This window comes from Phocoena sinus, chromosome 1 (genome assembly GCF_008692025.1).
Source record: "Phocoena sinus isolate mPhoSin1 chromosome 1, mPhoSin1.pri, whole genome shotgun sequence".
Taxonomy (NCBI): Eukaryota; Metazoa; Chordata; class Mammalia; order Artiodactyla; family Phocoenidae; genus Phocoena; species Phocoena sinus.
The window spans coordinates 99256437-99269290 of NC_045763.1; the positions used below are offsets into that span (position 1 = coordinate 99256437).

General features: G+C 42.7%; 1 protein-coding gene across 1 annotated transcript; it reads left to right on the forward strand.

Annotated features, from left to right (window-relative positions):
* The first annotated feature begins 822 nt into the window (after positions 1–822).
* PIFO (primary cilia formation) lies at positions 823–6724 on the forward strand. The gene is given in 6 exon segments (XM_032605385.1): positions 823–841; positions 1093–1235; positions 1850–1948; positions 2719–2849; positions 5498–5615; positions 6656–6724. Coding segments are annotated over 6 exon segments (579 nt in total).
* Positions 6725–12854: the final 6130 nt, after the last annotated feature.

Below are 12854 nucleotides of genomic sequence, written 5' to 3' on the forward strand. Positions count from 1 at the left end.
ATCATACACTCTGATATTTCTTCTTGGGTTAGGATGGGAGTGCTCCTAAGCTAGCTAGATACTATTTCAGTAACAATAATCTCTTGCATTGTCATCTACCAAGCACCAGGCAATGAACTGCTTTAATTCTGTTATCTTAATCTTCTCAACAACCCTATAAAGAGGAATTATTGTTCCCAATTTAGAGGTGAGGAAACTGTGACTTAAGTAACTACCCCAAATTAAGTACTTCTGTGATTCCACTGCACTCTAACTGTTCCCCTAAGGATTCCAGACCTTTTAAAGCCTCGAGCACCACTTAGGGGTAGAAGGAGGTAACCTGATGGGAATTGCTTGAAGAAAAGGGAAAATGTGTCTAAGAGAGGCCTAATACAGAACTTTCTGGGCTCCACTAGGTCCCCAACTCCCCTCTTCTGAGCATTTCCCAGGAATCCCACCCCCATAGGCCACCACTGCAGAGACTGTGTTTTCCTACATCCCTGAACCTAGTAGCCTGGATTTCAGGGCATCCTGAACATGGGGGTACCTCCTTCTTCAGCAGTGCATTTCTGGTGGCCCAGCTTCCAAAGCTTTTCAGCCTACAACCTCAGATCCAGCAAACCCCCTACCTCTTGCCCAGCTGCAGAATTTTCACTCCCCTGGGCTCCTGGCCTTGGACGTGCAGTTCCTGCCCCAAGGGTGGCTCTGCAGGATTCCCCACTTGCTGAGTAGGCTAGCTCAGAGCCGCTCCTCTCTGGGAATTGGCAGCTGGGGCTGACCAGCCCCACCTCTGTTTCCTAGGTAATGCAGTACACAAACTCTGGCCCTGGTGGCACTGCTGAGATGTGCTTCAATAAAGCAGGTAAGGAGGACTGTAATGGAGGAGTCAAGAGTAGAGGCAAGAGGAAGAGTAGGGAGGCTGTGAAACAAGAAGGGCGAAGGGAAGGAAAATGCGCTTCACCCCCTTACATGGAGTTGATCTGGTTTTTGTGAAGAGCTGGGCCTGCTCTTAAGAGCTCTGCCCCGCCTCCCTACACCCCACCCGCCCCCAAGCTCTCACTTAGACCAGGGGTCTTCCCTCATGTGGAGTTTCTCCTCTTTCTTGATCTTCAGAGCCGCTGGTTAACTACTCCTTTGGAACATGTCAACAGAGGAAGGTCTTTCCTCACTCCTGTCCCCCAAGCTTGTTGGGGAACAAGTTTCTCCCTTTTAGGGGAGAACCCAACAGAGGGCCTGGATGTTACATAGCAGAAGATGTGAGTATTCACCTTGCCTTAGGTGGGTCTCAAGGTATCTAAGGATACCCAAGTTTCCTGGAAGAAAAACTCTATGGGATTTTTGACCTTCAGGGTCCCAACATGAGAAATTGCCCTCTGAAACCAGCTGTCAGGGCCAATATCAGAAATCAAAGGACAGTTGCTCCCTTTTTGCCTCCCACCAAACACAAGCCTTGGCCTCATGCGGTCCCCAGTACAGTCCTCACCAAAAGAGACTCTATTCCTACCTCCAAAGGCAAGTGACTCAATAGCTCCCTTAGTCCAATCTGGACTGTGGCTGTGCTGGTAAGTCAGCTTATGAAATCATATAATCAGACTGAGAGTTGCATTACAGCAGATTCATCTCTGTGGGGCTCAGAGGAGTGGATTCACTGGAGGTAGAGAAATGTCATTCACTCTACCTATCCAGCCACATTCCTTTGTAGAGTTGCCTGGGTTACTTATGTAATTGCTTGTATAGTCTTGATGCAGAGGAATCAAGAAAGAGCAACTGTGGCAGAGAAGATTCAGGAATACTCTAAGTTCACTCTGTTTTAATAACTATAATGTTCTCTATGTATGTTTTTTCTTTGTTTTCTATATACTACAGGAAGAGGTATGGCTTGGCATACAACCTCTCTAAGGTCCCGACCAGTATAAAAGGATATGCTTTTGGAGCCAGAACAGCCGTGAGGTTTAAGCCAATTAACAAGGTGAGAAATGGCTGAATGTGCTTAGATTTTAGTGTGATCCATATTGCTGTGTGTATTTGCACTGGGGAGCAAAGCTGGAGGTTATGTAAAGAATATGCCCTGAAATTCAAGAAAAAAAGTCATTTGGGCAAAAGCTACTAAGAAGCCTATCAGAAAAGCTTGGATGTTAGCATTTCAAATGTGTGTGTGAGTATCCTGGGAGAGTGGATAACAATTCTCAGAATGAATGGTACCAAGGCAAGGCTTCAGTCTTGAGACACCTGATGTTAAAATACTGGAAGCTTTGTTTATATGCATCATATTATCTTGTCAGTTAAAAATAAAATCGAACTTCTTCACCCTTTTGTGTGATTGGACTTCAAGTCTTCAGTATAGGCTCTTAATCTCTTGTTGGACATTTTCTTGACAATTAAGCTCAAGGAGAGGGATACTGGCTCTAAAAGAATCTCTGAGTGGGATGGTGGGGGTAGTAGCTGCAATAAGTTACCTTGGCTCTCTACCCACCATAGGTTTATTTCTACATCCTAAGCCTTAGGTACATTTAGGTAGCTGAACCATACCCTTATCTTAGTTTTCTACCTACTATAGGCTTGTTTCTAAACCATAGCTGATACAGGAAAAGGATGATTTTGTTTTCTCTACTTAGAAGGCTTTTCATGTGTGTGTGTGTGTATGTATATATATATATATATATATATATATATATATATATATATATATATATATATATATATCACCCTCTAACATATTGGTCTTTTTCTTGGAAACAGGATATGACACCTTACCCAGGCATGTACCAGACAGTCAATCCTTGAGAGCAAAAACACAAACACAATTTTGCTCCATTTAATTCTTTGCTGCCTCGATTTAGGACATACTCAAAGGACTCTTGCTATCCTGGGTATGTGTCCCTTTTTCTGGTGCACTTCAACAAATAGCAATAGGAAAGGAAGTACAAAAAGGGGTTTCATCCCAACCATGCCCTCTAAATAAGAAATCATCTATCTTTAAAGATTCAACCTCTTGCTTTCCAGGTCTCTAGAATTATAAAATTGTAGAGTATAGTGATTCATTCAATAAATATTTATTGAAGGCCAGGCAGATTTGTAGGGTTCAGAGATTTTGCATTAAACCCAACACACAAGATTCCTGATGTCTTATATTCTAGATTCTTATATTCTTATTCCTATATTCTTATATTTTAGAGCTTATATTCTAGAGTCCAAACAATGAGAAGCAAATAAACAAGAAAATATCAATGATAATAAGGAGAGTGACCATATTATTTGTTAGTCAGACAGTGACACTTCTCAGAATGAAAGGGTGTCAATTATACCAAGATGGTAGCCATAAACTAGGGCTGTCATGGGTGCATCAGGAAGTCTGGTGACCTGGTGATGTGCTGAATAAAATCAAACAGTATGATGATATCATACAGAGTGGTGCACTGGAATCTACTTTGGCAAGGATTGTCAAGATAGGTCTTTTTGGGGAAATGACACTATCTGAAATCACAATGACAAGACTGAGCTGGCCCTGTGAAGATCTGGGCCCAGAGCTTCTCAGAGAGGAGGAATAGCAAGTGTGAATGCTATAAGCTGGGAAGGAATTTGGTGTGAGGAAAAAAGAAAGAAGATTAGTTTGGCTAGAGTGCAGTGAGCAAGGAGGAAATGAGAACATAGGAGGAGGGGTGGGACTAGAATACGTAGGCCTAGTAGACCAAGGGAGGAATTCTAAGTGCTTTAGGAAGGCTTTCAGAATGTGTGGAATTGTAGGGCAAAGGGTCAAGTTCTTTCTTTCTTTTTTTTTTTAAATTTAATTTAATTAATTAATGTATTTATTTAAAATCTTTATTGTAGTATAATTGCTTTACAATGGTGTGTTAGTTTCTGCTCTATAACAAAGTGAATCAGCTATACACATACACACGTTCCCATATCTCTTCCCTCTTGCATCTCCTTCCCTCCCACCCTCCCTATCCCACACCTCTAGGTGGTCACAAACCACGGAGCTGATCTCCCTGTGCTATGCAGCTGCTTCCCACTAGCTATCTATTTTATGTTTGGTAGTGTATATATGTCCATGCCACTCTCTCACTTTGTCACAGCTTACCCTTCCCCCTCCCCATATCCTCAAGTCCATTCTCTAGTAGGTCTGTGTCTTTTTTCCTGTCTTACCCCTAGGTTCTTCATGACCTTTTTTTCTTAGATTCCATATATATGTGTTAACATACGGTATATGTTTTTTTTCTTTCTGACTTACTTCACTCTGTATGACAGACTCTAGGTCCATCCACCTCACTACAAATATCTCAATTTTGTTTCTTTTTATGGCTGAGTAATATTCCATTGTATATATGTGCCACATCTTTTTTATCCTTTCATCTGATTATGGACATTTAGGTTGCTTCCATGTCCTGGCTATTGTAAATAGTGCTGCAATAAACATTGTGGTACATGACTCTTTTTGAATTATGGTTTTCTCAGGGTATATGGCCAGTAGTGAGATTGCTGGGTCGTATGGTAGTTCTATTTGTAGTTTTTTAAGGAACCTCCATACTGTCCTCCATAGTGGCTGTATCAATTTACATTCCACCAACCCTCAGAATGGGAGAAAATATTTGCAAATGAAGCAACTGACAAAGGATTAATCTCTAAGATTTACAGGCAGCTTATGCAGCTCAATAACAAAAAAACAACCCAATCCAAAAATGGGCAGAAGACCTAAATAGACATTTCTCCAAAGAAGATATACAGATTGTCAACAAACACATGAAAGAATGCTCAACATCATTACATCATTAATCATTAGAGAAATGCAAATCAAAACTACAATGAGATATCATTTCACGCCAGTCAGAATGGCCATCATCAAAAGTTCTAGAAACAATAAATGCTGGAGAGAGTGTGGAGAAAAGGGAACACTCTTGCACTTTTGGTGGGAATGTAAATTGATACAGCCACAAGGTCTTTCTTTTACTGGTGAGAAATCCAAGGATCAGAGAGTGAGTATAACTTTCTCAAGGTTGTAGTAAGGAAGTGGAGATGTTGAATCTTGACTCCCTCATCCATTCTATGTGTTATTTCCACAGCAAAGAGTCCACACCAAAAGACAAAGTGTTATGAACAAAGGCAATTATTAAATAATCCTATTATCAAGAAATTTCACCTGGTTCTGCTTTGCTGTCCCTAGATTACTGATAACTTTAAATTAGCACTGCACTTTTATCCTCAATTTTATATCATGAGCAGTACTTATGCATCACTGTGTTAGCTGTCTTTTATTACCCACCATTTCTGGGAACTTATGGTCTCTCAGCTAAGGATACTGAAGTTCTGGAAATATTTTAAAATAGAGTTGATTTTCACTTTGTCAAGACTAGATATCTTGAACGCTAAAACTTAGTTAGAAATACATTAAAAGGTAAAGGAATCCTATGTTAATCAGTTGGCTGCCTTTCCCCAAAAAGTTAGGACTCTAGATCAGAGGTAGAAATTCATATATGGCCACTAACTCATTACATATGATGTTTTGTGTTTTTGTTTCTAGCCCCACCACATACAACCCAGAGATAAAGCCACCCAAAAAAGTCACCTGGCCAATGAAATTTGGATCTCCAGACTGGGCTCAGGTTCCATGTCTACAGAAAAGAACATTGAGAGCAGAGGTAATAGGATTGGACTTCTATGGAGCCCTTTACCCAACACTTCCATGTATATCAGTGATTCTTAACCAGGAGTCTGTGAATAAGCTTCAAGAAATCATTGTCCCCCTGAAATTACTTGCACAGTTTTGTGTGTATATGCATATGGGGATCTTTTTGGAGAGTTACACAATTTCACTTGATTTTTAAATGTGCGTGTGAGCAAACAAGTCACATTTTCTTATTTAGTTCTCAAATAATCTATAGTAGTCCGAGATACTTATCCCTCTATGACTGAGGAGAAAACTGAGGCTCAGATGAATTAAGTGGCTTGTAGAAGTTACTCAACTTGAATCTAGGTCTTGTGAGTCCTAAGCCAGTGTTCTTTCCATCACACCACTTGCTTATTAGATCATCAAGGGGCTGTGGATCCTTCTGGCAAGAACATGAATTTCAGGGACAGACTGACTGGATTCAAATACTAGTTCCATATTTGCTTGCTTTGTGATCCTGTGCAAGTCCTCTAACTATTCTAAGCCTCAGTTTGCTTATCTTTAAAATGGATATAGTAATAGACTCAATCTGATAAAGTAGTAAAGATTGAGATATTGTAGAAAAGCATTTAGCATGGTACCTGTAACATAATAAATGCTCTCAATCCATGTCAGCTATCATAATTCAGGAGGTGCCTTTTTTCCCCTAGTGGAACTTTGGATTAATTCTACAAATATTTATTAAACGCCAAACGTATTAACATCATTGTGCCTATGGGTAACATTCAAGTATTAAACACATAATCTTCATTTTCAAGAAGTTTACCAGCTATACTTGACAATTTACCAAGTAGAAAATAATTCCTAGAATGATATATTCCAGAGTAAGATGACAAAGAGTAGATGTACAAAGCAATGTTGAGAGACTCACTAAGGCTAGGTTACCATGCAGTTGGGGTTCAGCTAGGCCACAACAGCTATAACGTACAGTTCTGTTTTGCACAGCCAGGAAGACCAGAGGCAGAGGGTTCTCATTTGAATATTGACCTAGAAAATATTCTTTCACTGCAGCTGCCCACAGACAAAGACTTTAGAAAGCATCGGAACCGTGTGGCCTACCTAAGCCTGTATTACAACTGAAAAGCTGTGACTACCTTCACATGCTCCTCCTGACCACAGACTCTCCAGGATTGAGGACAGAGCTGCTCTTGTCCTTCTGCATTGCTCTGGCCCGCCTGTCTGCCAGCATGAGGCACAGGGAGGGGCAAGGGGCTCATAACTGCTATATGACAGCATAAAGACTAGTTCGGAGGGCTCTCTCTCCATGTGCTGGTTTGTTGTGTATACATGTGGATGGGTCAAGGGGGTTTCTACAGAGTGTTCAGTGGGGTGGTTTCACTTTACTGAAATACTTGTGGGTCCCTGCCCTCTAGCTCTAATTCCCAGGCATGAGTTTTATGTTTTCTACCACTAGCCCTCGTGATAGGTGACCGTTAGTCTATACATATTAAGGATTTGGATGGCTTGCCTGGCCTTGTATTGGGGCTTGCTAGATGCAGAGGATACTTAAAGGAAGAGTTAATATTTAGGTTTTAGGAGCTCTTCCAAGTGTCTGAGTTCCCCAGCATGGATTGGGGAGGTCCTGATTTGATTGCCTTTCCCAGATTTGTGTAAAACTCACAGAATCAAAATATACCCCCTTTCCCATTACATCATCTATTTAGTCTTTCAGTCATCATCGTATTGAGTTCCTACCATTCATCAGACAGAGTGACAAACACTGGGGATACAGCAAGAATCAAAATAAACTCACTTACTGGCTTCTTGAGCCTGGACTGAAGTATGAGAAGGACTCCCAAGGGAGGCTAATGGATTGGATCTGTTCCCCACTCCCAGTTTGAATGATGCCCTGAAGCCTTACAAGTTACTCTAGGTGTGTTAAGGTCAGAACTCATAGCAGCCACATTCAATGTACTTATCTAGACACTGGCCTGGGAGACAGGCCTTTTCCTTCCAGCACAAACTGAAATAACTCAAGTATGGTTCCTTCAGAAAGGGCATTAAGTATAGTCTACCTTATCTTTTAATGGGAAGGTCCCTTTGTGCCTACTTAGCCTTCTTAGTATTTATCAGACCAATGGCAAGTCTTCATGTGTCGGGATACCAAAGAGTGAGATACTGCTAGTGTCTCAAAAAGCTGTAGCCTGATGTACTCTTCAGGGTCAGCATATGATAAGTATTAGCTGGTGAAAGAAGCACTAGGAGTTGAAACCTATTGGGAGTATGATGCTGAGAGGCCTAATTCCTTAGCGGCCAAGATCTTCTGAAGAAAAACGGTGAAAGACAAGTCCACTGGAAATCAAATTAGAATATTGAGATAATGCTAAATATACCTCAGTCTAAAAACTTTTACTTCATTTAATCTGATCATTTAAAGATTTCTATTATCTTGTCAAGAAGTCGGGTTTTTTTTTGGTACGCGGGCCTCTCACTGCTGTGGCCTCTCCCATTGTGGAGCACAGGCTCTGGACACGCAGGCTCAGCGGCCATGGCTCACGGGCCCAGCCACTCTGCGGCATGTGGGATCTTCCCGGACCGGGGCACGAGCCTGTGTCCCCTGCATTGGCAGGCGGACTCTCAACCACTGCGCCACCACGGAAGCTTAAGAAGTATTTTTATGACTTGAGATAAATCAAGATTAACATTTCTCGCCGCTTTTACACAACTCCCTCCCTTTTCTCCTTTGGATCCACACACATGCTGCTTTTTTCAGAGGTGGTAATTTAGCATTCATTATTTTTTCTGACTTAGGGTCTTGGGCCCCTTCTTTGGAGGATATTGACAGGGATGAGAGAACATCTTTCACAATGTTTTTTGGTTCATACTCTCAAGGCTTTTGCCAGGGAAGGCAACTCCCCTTTCTAAAATAGTAATCTGATTTGACAAAAAGTAAAAATTTTACTATAGCTTCAGTTAACCTCCAGGGTCCCTTGAAATGCTTAATTGTATATACAAGTACTTAAGAAAAAATACAAATGAGTACAAAAAATAAAGCATACAGTGTCATTTATTTTACATATGGATTTTGTTCAAGGGGTTTACAGTTTTTTTTAGATCTTAATGGAATAACACCTAAATATAATTCTGCTTTAGTAAGGTAGGGCTTCCAAATTGACAGATAGATTGATATAATATGTAGACTACATGGAGTATTGGAAGATTAAGTTTGACATGCAGCACAAGAGAATTTGCAGCAAAGTAGAATTTTTCCAACATTTTAAATTGAAGGCCAATTACAACACTTGCAGTTCTGGTGGAACACCAGACCCTGAGCACACTGGAAGTGGAAGGTCTTGCCTCCAACACACTGGTTGGAACTTGGTGGTGTCTTTAGGATTGCTATAAATACCATCTGCTTTGCCAGTGCAGAAACCTTCATCTCCTCCACTGCCCCCATCACCGTCACCTCCACAACTTCCTCCATCACCACCACTTTCTCCACCACTGCCACTGTCTCCACTGATATTGGCACAAAAACCTTCACTCTCAGGTGTCACTGGTGGGTTGTCTCCACCGATATTGGCACAGAAGCCTTCACTTCTGGGTGTCACTGGTGGGTTGTCTCCACTGATATTGGCACAGAAACCTTCACTTCCGGTGTCCCTGGTGGGTTGTCTCCACCAATACTGGCACAGGAAACTTCATTTCCAGGTGTCACTGTTGGGTTGTACCAGGTCTTGGTGGCTGGTGGAGTGCATTCTAAAAGAACAAAAAGACCATTTCAGAGCATCATCATAAGCTGTTTTTGAACCTAGAAGCAAAAACTATAGATCTCCTCTTATATCAGTTTTGTTCTCCAAGAATTTGAGCCCTGTGAGAGTTCCCAAGCTATGGTTGGGAAGAATGTTATGAGGGGACAGATGTCCAAAGCAAGGAGTAAGGGAGAACAAGGGCCACTGGAGTCCTAGCAGGATGTCAGCCCTGGGCTTATGCTACGTTTCTACTCAGGGAGAAGTGAACCCAACCCTACCGTGATTGGACCAAGGATTTTATGTGGGGGACTAATTAATACTTGTGTTTTCGTAGAGGAGGCTTATCCATATTTCTGTCATAAGTAATACATCTGCATTTTGTCATCTTGTTAGCCGTATTATACTTAGATTTTTCATCTTGTTATGTTTTGTTTCTTATACTTTGTTTTTGCTTGTTTCCTTTCCACATTGCTTTTTATCCCCTTTTTCTCCCTCTGGCAATTCAGACATTTTATATTTCATTTTACTGTATTACTAGAACCCTCTCCACCACTAGAATTTGCTGCTTCTTACTCCCTCACTCTATAATTTGAGCCCATCTTTTTATAATCATCTCTTAACAGGTTTTACAATTTAAAAAAATCAATTATTCTGTCAATTTCCTGAGAGTAGAGACATACAGAACCCTTATATCTTCTACTTCTCTACCTCCATCTTTAGACTTACCCCAGGGATGCTTAATCAAGGAACATACAAAGCATGTGAAGAGCAGGGGTTTCTCTCCTCACACTGCTGAGTCATGGACCAATCATCAATGTGAGCCTTTGTGCCTGCTCTTCTTCAAGACCTACCTCCAACCCTCCCTACTAGCACCCAAAGACAAAATCTGTAACTAAGGCAGGTGGGAAGTGGCTAAGCTGGCCTGCTTATGTCTAAGTTAGGATATGGTGCACTGCCCTGACAGGGGAGCTGTCTAGTTTAGAGAAAATGTCAGCACATGCATCAGACTTACTTTCAAGATATCAGATTCTTCCTCCCAGACAAAATTTTCCTGAGAAGAAAGGCCCACCTCTAGGGTATAAGGTATATTCAAATCTTTGCCCACATAGCTACTGTACTTAGACCGGCCTCTTGGTTGAAAGCAGTATTTCTAAAAAGCCTCTTCCTGTAAATCTGTCCCTTGTTCACATGATGCTCTGTGGCTACCTCCATGCACTCTTGCCCCTCTGCAGTTGCCATCCTTGCAGCTTGACCTACATCATCTTTAGAACAATGTGGTGAACTTAGTAGTGATGCACGTGAGGACAAGCTCAGGAGTGACTTCAGCTTAATTGTGAGTGAATATTTGCCCTTATTGCAGAAGGAGCCTAAGAAGTCATCCAGATCAATGGCCCAAATCACGGCCTCACCAAAATTGTTCTCCTTAAGAAAGTCAACCTGCAGACACAAAGAGCACTTGGTAGCCAGAATCGAATGGCATCTACACAACAAAGGATGGAGTACAGGGTGACAAGGGGATATTAGGGAGAAAAATGCAAGTGGGTTGAAACCCTATGAATTTTTCTTTTATGAAAGGATATGTGCTTTGTGAATTCAAGGTATGATTGTCTAACTCAGTTCTATTTTTGTTTTCTTGTTCCAGTTAATAAACTCTTGGGTATTAATATAAACAAAGCTAATGTTTATTTAATACTAGTATTCCAAGCTAAGCTACATTTTAACATTCATTACTTGCTTAATCTTCACAGGAACTACTAGGTAGATCCTATTATTATTACTCTTTCACAGGTTTCTGGGAAGTCACCCAGTCTTAGATCAGGACTTGAGAACCAGGTATATCTGACACCAAAGTCTAGACTGTTAACCACTGCACGATACAGACCCTTTCTCTTCCATGTTGACCACCTTTCTCCTGGCCAGGATTCTGTAAAGATGAACTGACAGAGCAGTGTGATGGAAAGAGCCGGACGTGAGCCAATGTGGTAAGTCATTGAACAGAAGGCTGGCAGCAGGCCCAGGAGCAGAGTTCAGACAGCCCACCTGAGCGAGTCCAGGAGCTGCACAGAGAAGGCATCACTCAGGCTGCAGGGCTGGGCCAAGGCCCGGATGGGACAGAGAGAAAGAGCCGCCATAGGGCCCTTGCTAGGCAACTCTTTGTCCAACACCTGCAGGTGATGGCAGTAAACAAACTTCTGTTACCGCTGTCTTGCCCTTGTCCCCGGCCTTAGGCTTCCCCTGTGCCCTGAGCCCAGATATGATCAAAGTAGAATCATTTCTGGATTCGGGAGCTGCCAGGCTGGCCTTACTTCAAGTAAGAAGACAAAGGCCCAGCGGTCATGCCTGGGGCTGCCTCTGAGTCCAGGGTACAAGAAGAAGAGGTCCAGACCATCAAAGCCATGTGTCCTCAGGAGGGCTATCACTGAATTGACAAAATTCTGCCGGTTGGCGAATGTGGACAGCATCGTGGTGAACCTGCAGGGATACCAGAGGTGAGGCCAGGAGTGTTTTCTGCACAACCTCAGCCTCCCTTACAAGACCCCTTGGTTCGCACCCCATGGAGGGCACAGTGGATGTGATTGAGGAAAGGAAGGCAAGTTGTTGAAACTCTCAGAGCCTCTTAAAGCCCCTCCCAGCATGGGGCTCCAATACCCAAGAATGGGGACTTCAGGCTCCAGGGAGGATTTGCAAACCACAACTTCCCCTGCCAGTTGGAAACAAGCACACAGCCTGGGGTGGAGAGAGCAGGTTCAGGCCAGCTTGGCCTCTGTAAACATGGTCCGCCCCTAGCCACGCACTGTCCCTCTGCTGTTTCCTCGTGGGTAACAGCTCAGTCCTGACACCCTGTCCTGGCACTGACTTTCTCTGCCTGAACAGATTAGCGGAGGGAACATGAGCCAAGGGCCGGCATTTCCAGAACGATCTCTGAGCTAACGTGGCACAGGAGGGCCATGCTCAGACTAGGAGTTCTGTACCCTTTGCTCTTTTGTTCTTTGGCTGTTTGACTGTTTTCTTTCTTTCTTTATTTTTTTTCTAGTGCTTTCTCTTCCACAGTGAAGACACTATTGGAAAACTTGTAACTTATCGGAGTTGAACTTTAAGCAAGTCTTCATGTGTCGGGACTAGTCCTGAGTGCAATGATTAGAAAATTAACCAGATTCAGACTTAGGCAGGCCTAGTTCCATTATCTGGTTTCCACCCATAGCTGGGCCATCTCTCATGGTCACCTGTGTGAAATATGGTAAGTTTCTTAAGCTCACGTTCCTGCTTTCCTCTGCAAATTTAGAATGTAAACAGCCACTTTGTAAGCCTCTCCCAAGTAACCATGAGATAATGCATGCAAAGCCTCTGGCCAGCGTTTGTACACAGCGAATGTTCAAGAAGTCGTGGCCCAGGGAGAGGCGAGGCCTGGAGTCGGGCAGAGCCGGTTCTCACCCAGCTCCCTGCATCTTCCCTGCATTGCTCCTGGGTTCTGTGCCAGGTGCTTCCTCACATCCCCCCACTCTCAGGCCTTCAGGTGA